Raw genomic sequence first — 13,671 nt, forward strand, 5'->3', positions numbered from 1 at the left:
GATTAAACAGGTTGGATACTTCTGTGAATAATAGTAGACATTTGTAAGCAATTCGCTTACAAAAAACTAGACTACTTTTCGTCCAGTTCTGAAAGTACCCTCTTAGGGTTTTATTTTAATTGCTAAATAATTACTGGTTAATTTGTACATGTCCAAACAACACATTATTTGATTTTGTCATCTTTGGATCGTGTGCCTCAGGGATGACGCATTTTTGTAGGCAAAACCCGGAAGCGAGTTAGCATTTTAGGACTTCCGGTTCCAACGCCGTAAAGTCTATGGATTTTTTGAATGGGTTTTTGTTAAATCGCCTGAATTAAGGTCTGTGGTTAACAAAGCCTCTAAATATTTTCACGTTTTGATCTATGACATAAAACACACCAGTTATAACGCGCTTGTGATTTTTAAAACTTTTACTGTGTCTTAAAATCAGCGGCTGCTAACAAATTGCTAAAAGGGACTACTTCCTTTGGCAGGGACTTTAAACGTCATCATTAAAAACGGGACATTTGGACAGCATTTCTCATGAAAAAGTGGATAAGTATTAATAACAGCGCAGATCATAATCAGTGAGCATGTTTTTAAATAAAGTTGTTTTCTAAATAAAGTTTGAGGAAGCTTGGTGGTGACGACGTTGATCCGCGACCATGGTGTGCTTTAGTCCGTTTATAGCATACTGTTAGCCTTTTATATCTGACGACTTTATTTAGGCTTCAAAATCTATAAATGTTGTGTTAACTTGTAAAGATTATCTTGATAGACAAAACGTGTAAGTGTCATAACCCTTTGTTAAACACAGAGCTTATTTTCTGCGATTTTCCAAAAGTCTATGGGAAAAATGCATAGGCTTTCAACCGAGGGAACCCGTGCGCCGCTAACTTCCGGGTTGGCCTACAAAAACACGTCATCCCTGGGGCACTCTATCAAAGTCCCTTTAAGACAAGTCATTTCACTCGGCGGCCATCTTTGAAACGCCTCTCGGGCATCCTGGGCATCATGCAATCTCTTTGAATGGGGAAACATCAAATTCTCCAAAACTGTTCGCCAACCTTATGATTAAATTTCATATTTGAAATCACCAATGAAATCTAACTACAACCGGCTCATAAATTTAGTTTCTAAACGCTCGAATCGAATGACAAAAAAACTGTATTTTTCAGGTTAGATCTAGCGCAGACCTAAATGCGCCTCTCTTCGGAGGCGCGCGTCTGACTGTTTCTATAGAAACCGGTGATTCTAACGGCCGCTGAAGTGACGCGATGACTTTACCAGTCGGCGATTGGCTCTTATTTAGAAGGCGGGACTTATTCTGCCATATTGCGCGTTACACTTTCTCCCATTCAAAACAATACGAGTGTCACGTCTTGTGGTATTCTATAGTATTTGACTCTATTAGTGTCAGTCCATTAAACCGATGCACAGGAGCTGACACCGCGGAGTGATATTATTTCTCAAGTGCGGACCGTGTCACACAAACGATATGGCGTAGTGATATTATCATTAGAAAAAAGCTAAAAAGCCTTGTAGTCCCGGTTAGTTCAGTTTCACAGTCACGGTGCGGGAGAGCGGACTAACAGAGCACATTTAAGTTACTAATTTAAGTTAAGCCAAAGCAGTTATTGTACATTTCGGCTATAAAAACACATCGTGACCCATACTAGGATCTAGACTAAAGTGAAGCATCTGCTTTCTGTTTTATCTTGAGTAACAAGGAAACATGGGCTTTCAGTGTCAAGAAGACGTCCTAGATCAGCCAAAAAGGAAGATATTGAACATTATACGACAGAGACTGTCTGATAATTGAGAGGTAACTGCGCCCCCTTGTGGACATGACAGTAGCGAGCGCGCGCATACACACAGGCAGAAATGTGTATATGATTTGACGTCTTCACCTGATAAACCGGTAAGAAGAACAGAACTGATTTTGTAGCATTAAACCGAGTTTAGGGTAGTTTTAAAATCGCCAGCACGTGCCGCCACCACCACCTGTACAGAACGCACGTGCGGTGGCGTGACGAGGTGGCCGAGTGGTTAAGGCGATGGACTGCTAATCCATTGTGCTCTGCACGCGTGGGTTCGAATCCCATCCTCGTCGGTTGTGATTTTGATCTTGAAAAACGTTTAGCCATGACAGTAATTTGTAAAAATCTTCAGAAGCAATTCTGCATATTAATGCAAGAAAAATAAAAATGATGTAACTAATATATATCACCATAATTCTTCAGTTGATTAATCGCAGTACATTAAGACAGATACGTTTTCTGCAATGTTTTGCTTAAATATGCAAATGAGGAATTGTACAATTAAATATGCACTAATTTGCATACATTTTCAGAACAGAAAGCTAGAAAATATTGAGAGATTTTACAGAAGGGATTTTGGACATTCTCTCAGCCAGGAAAAAAGTCACCATGTTCTAAGGAATATATATATATATATATATATATATATATATATATATATATATATATATATATATATATATATATATGAGCACTGACAGGTGAAGTGAATAACACTGATCATCTCTTCATCACGGCACCTGTTAGTGGGTGGATATATTAGGCAGCAAGTGAACATTTTGTCCTCAAAGTTGATGTGTTAGAAGCAGGAAAAATGCGTAAGGATTTGAGCGAGTTTGACAAGGACCAAATTGTGATGGCTAGACGACTGGATCAGAGCATCACCAAAACTGCAGCTCTTGTGGGGTGTTCCCGGTCTGCAGTGGTCACTATCAAAAGTGCAATGGAAGAAGGTGGCCTGGTCTGATGAATCATGTTTTCTTTTACATCACGTCGCTTACCTGGGGAACACATGGCACCAGGATGCACTATGGGAAGAAGGCAAGCCGGCGGAGGAAGTGTGATGCTTTGGTGTATATAAACAATGATATATGAAAAAACCCTTCAGTAAAAAATAAACCCCTTCAAAACATAGATAGGACAAAAAATGGAAAGTTTGATGTACAAGACTGATGCTTAAGTGGACATTTCTGTCTCAGTGAGCGAAAAAAAATAATTTTGAGAACAAAAAAGCCTTTAAAGATATGTATTGTAATTGAAATCTACAAATGCGAATTGATAAAGTAAGAAAATAAACAGTTAAATGTGTATTTTAGATGTTTTATTCCTGAGTCTGAAAGAAGTCATGGTATAGAAGGAAAGCTCAACATCTCAAAATTGACCAGTGCATGAAAAAAACATGATTTTGCCTCAAACTCTTAATTTAAAATGTGAGGTTTGAGGATTATGCATATTAAATAATAATAGTTATGTAATTAACCTTTAGCAGATATACACATTTGAAAATTACTTTATTAAATGTATCTTGTCACAGATTTCTCTCTTAGCTATTAAAAAAAACATTCAATATGTCCCACCCAAACTTCCTGTTTTTAAATAGGAAATATGACAACATATGTAAAACTGCAGTTCATTTCTGTGTGAAGAATGAGGTGAGAGACAAATATAAATAAAACCATCTGTGTATTTTGAATCACAAAAAAAAGACAAATACATTTTTTCACACATTTGAACACAGATGTCACATTTATAGAATTAAGAGGTTGATCTTAAACAATTGTACTTCTTACTTTTACAATCTAAAAAAATAAAATAAAAATGATGATGAAAACTTATCAGATGACCAAAATGAAAATAAAACCGTATGATTAGTTCTTTCTTGGCTCTCATGATTTGTTCTTTTAAAAAAAGTTTACAAACGGCATAAAATTATTCTTATCTAAGTCAGTTATCAAAAATAGAAAAGACAAAAAAAAAAAAAAAAAAAAAACTAAATATTTCTCAAAATCCACTTCTCCATAGAAATATAAAACAAACATTGACTTACATACATATAAACACACATGATCCATACAGTAGGGACGGAGCATGCATTGAGATTGAGTCATTATTTCAGCCATTCGTCCTCGGGGAGATTGAGAGCTGATGTCTTGAACATTATGTGCTATTGAGTCCATGAGCTTCATCACTACTGAGCTGTTTCTCTTTGGAAGACTTCTTCTTCTGGACAATAAAAGAGCAGTAAAAGTCATTTACTGTGAATCATGTGGAAAGTCAATTAAAGAATCACTGCAGAAGCAAATTAGTATTTGCTCATAATGAACCCTGTAAAGCCTGACATATGAAATAATATCAAAGACTTTAGATATACAGTATATAAGTTCTGTTTTTAAATGGAACAGTTTTGGAACCTTCAGACAAAATCTAAAAAAGTGTGCATGTGTGACCCAATTTTTTTGAAATTGAGGTTTATACATCATCTGAAAGCTGAATAAATATGCTTTTCATTGATGTTTGTTAGGATAGGACAATATTTGATCACTATTTGAAAATCTGGAATCTCTTTACGTCTTTAAAGTTGTCCAAATGAAGTCTTTAGTGATGTATATCCACTCACAAAAATACATTTTTGATATATTTAGGGTAGGAAATTTACAAAATATCTTCATGGAACATGATCTTTACTTAATATCCTAATGATTTTTGGCATAAAAGAAAATTTGATAATACCCAACTTATGACTGGTTTTGTGTTTCAGGGTCACATATGTATTTTTATTTAGCATCATATTTCATACATTAGGCTTTTATGGCTCATATGATATAGTGAGAATATGGAGCTCAAACTTGATGAGGGAAAAACAGCTCAATTTTATTCAGAGGTGCAAACTGAGTTTAGTACGGAAGAGGATTAGGGCCAAGCAATAAAAAAATAAAACCATCTCGAGATTAAAGTTGTTAAATTTCGAGAAAAAAAGTCGAAATAAAATGTTGAGAATAAAGTCATTAAATTACGAGAAAAAACTTGTTAAATTTCAAGAAAAAAAGTCGAGAAATTTTGAGAATAAACTCGTTAAATTATGAGAAAAAAACTTGTTAAATTTCGAGAAAAAAGTCGAGATAAAATGTTGAGAATAAACTCATTAAATTACGAGAAAAGTAGTTAAATTACGAGATCAAATTCGTTAAATTATGAGAAAAATGTCATTAAATTTCGAGAAAAAAGTCGAGATAAAATGTTGAGAATAAAGTCATTAAATTACGAGAAAAGTCGTTAAATTACGAGAACAAATTCGTTAAATTATGAGAAAAATGTCATTAAATTGAGAAAAAAGTCAAGATAAAATGTTGAGAATAAAGTCATTAAATTATGAGAAAAGTCGTTAAATTACGAGAACAAATTCGTTAAATTATGAGAAAAATGTCATTAAATTTCAAAAAAAGGCGAGATAAAATGTTGAGAATAAAGTCATTAAATTATGAGAAAAGTCGTTAAATTACGAGAACAAATTCGTTAAATTATGAGAAAAATGTCATTAAAAATCAAGAAAAAAGTCGAGATAAAATGTTGAGAATAAAGTCATTAAATTACGAGAAAAGTCGTTAAATTACGAGAACAAATTCGTTAAATTATGAGAAAAATTTCATTAAAAATCAAGAAAAAAGTCGAGATAAAATGTTGAGAATAAAGTCATTAAATTACGAGAAAAGTCGTTAAATTACGAGAACAAATTCGTTAAATTATGAGAAAAATGTCATTAAAAATCAAGAAAAAAGTCGAGATAAAATGTTGAGAATAAAGTCATTAAATTATGATAAAAGTTGTTAAATTACAAGAACAAATTCGTTAAATTATGAGAAAAATGTCATTACATTTTGAGAAAAAAGTCGAGATAAAATGTTGAGAATAAAGTCATTAAATTACGAGAAAAGTTGTTAAATTACGAGAACAAAATTCGTTAAATTATGAGAAAAATGTCATTAAATTTCGAGAAAAAAGTCGAGATAAAATGTTGAGAATAAAGTCATTAAATTAAGAGAATAAACTCGTTAAATTATGAGAATAAAGTCATTAAATTACAAGAAAAGAGTCGTTAAATTATGAGAACAAATTCGTAATTTAACAAATTTGTTCTCGTAATTTAACAACTTTTTTCTCATAATTTAATGAGTTTATTCTCAACATTTTATCTCGACTTTTTTCTCGAAATTTAACAAGTTTAATCTCGAGATTAATTATTTTTTTATTATTGCTTGGCCCTAATCCTCTTCCGTAGTTTAGTGCAGATGCTGGTATATGGACAAAAAGATGAAATTCTGATTCTTGTAATGTAAGTCAATGAAATCTTTATAAGACTACTTAAAAAAATAAAATGCATATAAATATCACTTGTCATCCTATATCTCCAATATGTCTTAGTAAGATAATATTTAAATGCTTAGTAGTTTTAATTGTGGGGGGCAAATATTTTATAACGCGTATAATAACAAGTTATTCTAACATTTACTCACAAAAAGACATGTATTACGAAAGAGGGCGTTTTTAGAATTACACAAAGTCTTTTAACTCGCTAAAAACCTATAAAATATCAATCAGAGACAGAAGGACTGTAGTAGATTGTGCATGACAGGGTTTAACAAATATGTGTATCAAATATAATACAGTAGGCTTTATAGGTTTAAGTGTGTTTTTGTTGGTGAAGAACAGTGATAAAGTTCAGAAGAAAATTTGGTTGCATTTTATTTTACAGTATGTGTACTTACAGTGAACTTACCTAAGAAAGTACTGTAATATAAGGTAACTACATGTGTTAGGCCAGGTTTAGAAGTAGGTTCAGGGTTAGTACCTAGACTAGTTATTACGTAGTATTTGTAATTACTATAGTAAGTACATGAGGAACAGGACTATAAAAAATTCTGCTCAAAAACAGCATCATTTTGAACATGCAATTATGAAACCATCCATCAATCCACCAATTTTACCTTTTTGTGCACTTCCACCTCAGGAGGATCCTCAGGAACTGTTTCCTCAATTTTTTCTTCTCTCTCCTTCTCTTTCTTCTTCTCTGTACATCATTTCAGTGTGACAAGCAAACACAAAAATTGAAGGATGCAGTAAAAAGCCTCCAGTCAACATATGCAAACAATTAATTACTCACTTTTTTTCTTATGTTTCACTGCATCAGATGCTTCTTCTTCTTCTGGTGGTGGAGGTTCAGGTTGAAGAGCATCTTCTCCATTTTCTCCCTCCTTGTCTTTGTTCTTCACTTTGTCTTTCTTGACCTCTGGAGTGGCTGGGACGTCACAAGCTTCTTCCCTTTTGTGTTTTTTTCTTTTTTTAGACTGAGTTTTTAACTCTTGACTGGAGGTTTCCTCATTTCCCAAACCATCTCCAACATCATTCTGAGTCTGTGCTTGAGATTGATCGGTTTTCTCAGGCGTTTCTGAAGGAACGTCATGCTGGATCTCCACGCCATCAGCAGCCACTTTGCTTTTTCCTTTTTTCGGAGTGCTGTTTGTAGAGTCGGACTGCAGGAGATCAGCATCCGGCTTCTTATTGGGTGTTTCCACCTCACCAGGCTCTTTCACGGCTTTAGATTTTTTAGATGGCGTTTCAGACTCGACTGTTTCCGAAAGGCTTTCATTGGCCTTACGTTTGGCTTTTTTAGGTGAAGACTCTGGATTAACGGATTCTGGAGCTTTCTCAGATGTTTCTTGGTCAATCTCAGAAGGACCTTCTGTTTTCTTGGCTTTAACCTTCTTAGAAGGCGTCTCATTGAGAACAGGCTCCACGACACTTTTAGACTTCTTGTTTTTCACTTTCTTCGAATGGTCCGTCGTAAGGTTGGTTTCTATAACTTCTTGAATATTATTCGAGGGACAGTTGTCAGTTTCAACATCACTAGCTTCAGAATGGCCTTTCTTTTTTTTGGCCTTTTTAGATGGAGTATGAGTGCTGCTGGTTTCTGAGGTACCATTATCTTTCCAAGCATTAAGAGTCTCAACCTGCTCTGAAAAACTATTGTGTGTTTCAAAATGAACTCTTTTAGGAGTCCTAATGACTTCTGAATCTGATACACCAGTCTCTTTAGTCCTTGAAGATGGAGTGCCAGTTTCCAACAGTCCATTACTTTCATGATGTGCTTCAGGTTTATCGGTCTCACCCTGATCAAATGAGCTGCTGGCAGTTTTAGCTTTAGTACTTTTTGAGGTCTCATTCACATCAAGACCTGAAATGTTACTATTTTTCTTATTTTTAGTCTTTTTTGGTGGTGTCTTGACTTCAGGAACTACAGCATCTTTGCCTTTCGGCTTTTTTGAACGACTCTTAGATGCATCGGTCGCTTTCTTTGTTGGTGTAGCGGACTTTCCCTTGGCTTGGTTTTCCTCTTTTTTTGATGTTGTCGGCTTCCTTGTCCTCTTTCTCTTTGCTGCGGGCTTCCCAAAGACTAAAGATTCATCCAACACTGAGAGAACGTCCATTTTCTCTTGGTCGGCATCTGGTAACAACAGACAAACTTGAATGATCATATTTCTGTTCAAATCTTATGCAATGTCACATTTCACCCTTACATCAAAAATAAAAGGGGAAATACATATGCATTCAGTCATACGTACACTGCCATTCAAAAGTTTTAGATCAATAAGCAAATCATCATATTAGAATGATTTCTGATGGATCATGTGACACTTAAAGGATTAGTTCACTTTCAAATAAAATTTTCCTGATAATTTACTCACCCTCACGTCATCCAAGATGTTCATGTCTTTCTTTCTTCAGTCGAAAAGAAATTAAGGTTTTTGATGAAAACATTACAGGATTATTCTCCTTATAGTGGATTTTAATGGACTCCAAACGGTTGAAGGTCAAAATTAGTTTCAGTGCAGCTTCAAAGCGTTCTACACGATCCCAGACGAGAAATAGGGATCTTATCTAGAGAAACCATTGCTCATTTTCTAAAAGAAATTAAAAAATATACACGTTTTAACCAACTAAATTGTCATATACAATATGCTAGTGCAAGTATATAACAATTAGTTCAAACTTTGACCTGTGGAGGGCAGTAATACACTTAGCAGTGTCTACACTGCCGGAATTCAAATAAAGAAGAAGACGAGAGCTAGTTCAAGATGAGCATTTATGGTTAAAACATATATATTTTTAAATTTCTTTTAGAAAATGAGTGATGGTTTCTCTAGATAAGACCCTTATTTCTCGTCTGATATCATTTTAAACCCTTTGAAGCTGCACTGAAAATAATTTTGACCTTCAACCGTCTGGAGTTCAGTGCAGTCCACTATAAGGAGAATAATCCTGGAATGTTTTCATCAAAAACCTTCATTTCTTTTCCACTGAAGAGAGAAAGACATGAACATCTTGGATGACATGGGGGTGAGTAAATTATCAGGAAATTTTCATTTGAAAGTGAACTAATCCTTTAAGACTGGAGTAATGATGCTGAAAATTTGATCACAGGAATAAATTAGATGTTAAAATACATTCACATAGAAAACAGCTATTTTAAATATTTCACAATATTACTGTTTTTACTGGATTAGATATGGGGTTTCGTGAGATTCACTCATCTGTTACAAACTGGAGCCTTTCCAAGTTTTCTATTGTGCATTTCAATTTTTTTTTTTCCGCACCTGATAATTGAGAAAGCATTTTCCTCCACTTCTCCACATCTAAACTGGAGTCAGAGTCGGAATCATTCCCCGGAGCAGCAGCGACTGACGGAAGCACCCCAACATCTTCAGAGCTGGACTTCTTTTCCTTTTTCTTCGGTTTCTGTGCAGTGGAGTCAATGATGAATATGTCAGGTGACTTCTGTTTGGTGGCTCAGTTAAGTTTGAATAAAATATTTCAGTTATCTTTAAATCAAATACCACTGATTTGCTCGCTGATCCTGAAGTTTTAATGATGCCAACAGGTTTTTTTGGATTAAGTATGGTCCACACACAGAAACAAAGCAAAAAAAAGGTCAGTGCATTCTGGTAACATAGTGGTTAAGTAAGACTTAACAGTTAGCATGTGTTCAGATGTCAGCCAAACACTGCAGCTTCTGCTCAAACACGCATTACACATCATAAACATAATATTTAAAAGCAACTACTCGTTTACCAGCAGAGAGAGCTGTGATTCTAGACTTGGTTCCAGCTGAAGGGCCTCTTTGTCTCTGTCTCTTTGCAGGAGGCTGAACACCTGTGGATACGAAGAGTTTCTGTAGGTTATGTAATAATTGTGAGTCCTTGATCTAGGTTTTGAAGTGTCAGTGTTTATACTGATATCTAGAAATTAGTAAATGGTGGCAAACATATTTGATTTCTATATTTCAATCATTCTTGCAGGGCTTTTCAATCTTTTTATCCATTTTCCCATTTATTTGAATCAAATATTTTTATTATCGTTATTTATTCATTCATTAATTTTAATCAAATGTATTTATTATTTATTTGAATCAAATTTATTTATTTTAAAGCGATCATGAATTGAGAAATCAGCTTTTCCTTGAGCTTTTGATATATAAGAGCTCATAGTACTATAAGAATATCCTGTAGGTTTCAGAACTGAAAACTTCCTTGTTAGTCAAATAAAGCTTTCATTGACACCAGACCCAGTGAATGACTGATCCTGGAATGAGCCTATCTATGTCAAAGATAGGCGAACCCCGCCTCCACAGAAGAAATCAACGCCTACTTCATCATTGTGACATTAGCCCCGCCCACTGCCATGTTAGTGAGATGAGGAGGAGAGAAAAGCGATACAGGACAAAAATAACATTACCTTTCGAAGGATCCTAATTCAGGAATATGGTTATTTATTTTCAACAATGTGAGTGTCTCAGTTGAGCTTTATTTATTTGCATTCACAATTTCACTGTGGATTCTTTGATAAATCAATCGCATTTCGGCACAGGCTTTGCAAACAAACTTTTACGATATGGATTTGACAGTAATGCAACAACATGTCAGTAACTGTGTTAATTCTAATGCCTGATCTGATATTAATGATTCATGTACAGTCAGATGTTCTTTGTGTCAGTAAATCAAACCAGTGACTAAACGCTCAACTTCACCATGTTTCTCTTAGTAGGATGAAAATAATCTGTTATTTAAAAGGTGATTAAATTATATAAAGAAAGTGATCAAAGAACGCTCCCTTTACAATCGCTGGAGCTGTCAATCAAACTGTGCGAGTTTATCAGTTCTGGACACGTCACAAACTCCTGTTTTATTCAACGAATCTCTTAGTTACAATGCGTTTGCACTATTAGTTATGATGAACGCATTCGTTTGTGTGCAGAAATTGAGTTGCAATGATGAGAACACTGCTTTCATGCGCTCAACAACATGTGATCGACTACATGATCATCACTGCAACCTTTCATGCCACGATCTAAATATATTGCCATAGATCTAAATGTAATGCAGCACTTTTCACGATTAGTCAAACTTGAGAGCAGTAATATTAAAAACGTGCTAAAAGAGAGAGTAATACTTAGTTATTTCAAATGGAAAGATGTCACAGCAGTGAAGTCTCACAGCAGACACGCCCCTTAAAACAGAGTGTTTAAAGGGTTAGTTCACCCAAAAATGAAAATTCTGTCATATATTACTCACCCTCATGTCGTTCCACACCCGTAAGACCTTCTTTAATCTTCGGAACGCAAATTGAGATATTTTTGTTGAAATCCGATGGCTCCGTGAGTCCTGCATAGCCAGCAGTGACATTTCCTCTCTCAAGATCCATTAATGTACTAAAAACATATTTAAATCAGTTCATGTGAGTACAGTGGTTCAATATTAATATAATAAAAGCCACGAGAATATTTTTTGTGCGCCAAAAAAACAAAATAACAACTTGTATAGTGATGGCCGATTTCAAAACACTGATTCAGGAAGATTCGGAGCGTTATGAATCAGTGTGTCAAACCGCCAAACTGATGAAATCACGTGACTTTGGCGCTCCAAACAGCTGATTCGTTATTAAGTCGTTATTTCGTTTTTTTGGCGCACCAAAAATATTCTCGTGGCTTTATAATAATAATATTGAACCACTGTACTCACATGAACTGATTTAAATATGTTTTTAGTACATTAATGGATCTTGAGAGAGGAAATGTCATTGATGGCTATGCAGGCCTCACTGAGCAATCGGATTTCAACTAAAATATCTTAATTTGTGTTCCGAATATTAACGAAGGTCGTACAGGTGTGGAACGGCATGAGGGTGAGTAATTAATGAAAGAATTTTCATTTTTGGGTGAACTAACTCTTTAAATAAGGGCTAAAATCAGGGTAGGAAAAATGCCTTTTATTTCTAAATTGTGACAAATGTTGATGTAAAAAGCACACTAACATTATAAGTGCACCTCAGGAAACATTATAAAACAACGCAGTTCATGACCCCTTTAATAGTTATTTTAATCTAATGTATTAATTTATTATTTCTAAATAATAATAATAACCCCCTAGCTCTCTCTTATGTAGGATACCCCATTTTTTCCCATGAACCTTCTGATAAATATTAGATGTGAAGCTTCAGCTGATGTACATACCAGAAGGCACCGGTGGAATAACTCCATCATCTGAGCTAAATACATCATGTTGGGAAATGGAGGGGAAAATGATCAGTTAGTTTGAAAGCTTTTCAATAGAGCCCACAATATAAGACACACATGCATCATGTTACCTTGCCCACTTCTGAAAGATCTCACTCAAAGACACTTTCACTTTCTCAGTTTCCACCTGCAATTGACAGCCACATTTAATACAAACATAAAGTGCATTCAGGGAATTCATGTATGTGTGCATATCACAGTGCTGAGCTCTATAGGATCACTCTAATAAAACATTGTGAACTGTTGCATGAGCATAAATCTTATTTAGTGTTTTTATTTGTACAATAATATCAGTATAACACAGGACAAAGTTCATTTGCACTACATGCACAAGCTTCTGTTCTACCATTCAGCTCATATGTAATGCATGCATGAAGCCACAACTATGTTGTAGAAATCAAGTTTTATCTATTGCATTATGTCCATATGTAAATATGTCCGTGTTCTGTAGTCACTAATAGGCAGTGATTCCAGTGTGAACTGATAAAACGCTAAATAAGTTGGTGTTGGTGAATGCATCGGATTTGGTTCGAAGGCTGTAATGCAACAGTTTAAAATGCTTTATTTTGACCTCTGTTGCCATGTTTCAAAAACGCATGCAAAAAAAACCCCATCTCTTGATCTACGGACATGCACTCACACCCTCATACACACACACACACATGCATAACATATCTGCACCTGAGGCGCGTGTTTTCTCAGCACTTTGGCTGCTTTCTTGTAGCCGTTGTCCTTTAAATGGTGATATATTAAATTGATCAGCTTGTCTTGCGCTGCGTCTGTATTATTTGAGGTCATGTTTGTGATGGTGGTAAATTAAAAACGGTGGCGTGAAAAACTTTGCTGCATGTTTCTATTTCCGCTACGCTAGCACAGCAGCACCAACACGCGCATTCCTTCACTCTGACCCCTGAACTCTCCACTGCTCGCACTGCATCGTGGGAAATGTAGTTCTTAAAGGTGTGAGCTCTTCGTGTGTTCAAGTCATGTAAGATCGTATTTACGAGTTGAACGTACATGAACGCCACTACGATGTCGTAAATACGATTGGGAAGTTCGGAATTTTCTTTAAACCTCGAGTTTACGAGTTGGGGGTGTGTCAGTGAGAAACATCGCGGGATGCTACAATACTTTAAGGTGTTTAGCAGTGACATTGTCAGGTTTTTTTATTTACAACAATTATTTTACAACAATTGCCTGCACAAAAATATAATCTAACAATATAATATGTAACAATAAGGTATA

At 35.1% G+C, this 13,671-nt stretch overlaps 1 protein-coding gene and 1 non-coding gene across 2 annotated transcripts; one reads left to right on the forward strand and one right to left on the reverse strand.

Moving 5' to 3' along the window:
* Positions 1-2,013: 2,013 nt before the first annotated feature.
* Positions 2,014-2,095, forward strand: trnas-gcu. Its single transcript has one exon. It is a non-coding gene; the product is annotated as a tRNA-Ser (tRNA).
* Positions 2,096-3,106: 1,011 nt separating this feature from the next.
* Positions 3,107-13,378, reverse strand: tcof1 (treacle ribosome biogenesis factor 1). The gene is made up of 9 exons (XM_048187956.1): positions 13,108-13,378; positions 12,498-12,553; positions 12,364-12,398; positions 9,927-10,007; positions 9,692-9,711; positions 9,452-9,593; positions 6,961-8,301; positions 6,785-6,867; positions 3,107-4,025 (listed from the first exon to the last, which is right to left on the reverse strand). The coding sequence occupies exons 1-9, from the start codon at positions 13,222-13,224 to the stop codon at positions 3,960-3,962; spliced, it is 1,941 nt and encodes a 646-aa protein (XP_048043913.1). The 5' UTR covers positions 13,225-13,378; the 3' UTR covers positions 3,107-3,959.
* Between the last annotated feature and the right edge of the window lie 293 nt (positions 13,379-13,671).

This window comes from Megalobrama amblycephala, linkage group LG4, assembly GCF_018812025.1.
Source record: "Megalobrama amblycephala isolate DHTTF-2021 linkage group LG4, ASM1881202v1, whole genome shotgun sequence".
Taxonomy (NCBI): Eukaryota; Metazoa; Chordata; class Actinopteri; order Cypriniformes; family Xenocyprididae; genus Megalobrama; species Megalobrama amblycephala.

Bases quoted from the DNA above. Each gene is read 5' to 3' on its own strand.
- tcof1 (XM_048187956.1), bottom strand. From the start codon at position 13,224: ATGACCTCAAATAATACAGACGCAGCGCAAGACAAGCTGATCAATTTA. The intron at 12,554-13,107 runs GTGCAGATATGT...TGTCAATTGCAG, and splicing joins TGAGAAAACACGCGCCTCAG to GTGGAAACTGAGAAAGTGAA. The intron at 9,712-9,926 runs GTAAACGAGTAG...TTAAAACTTCAG, and splicing joins AATCACAGCTCTCTCTGCTG to GATCAGCGAGCAAATCAGTG.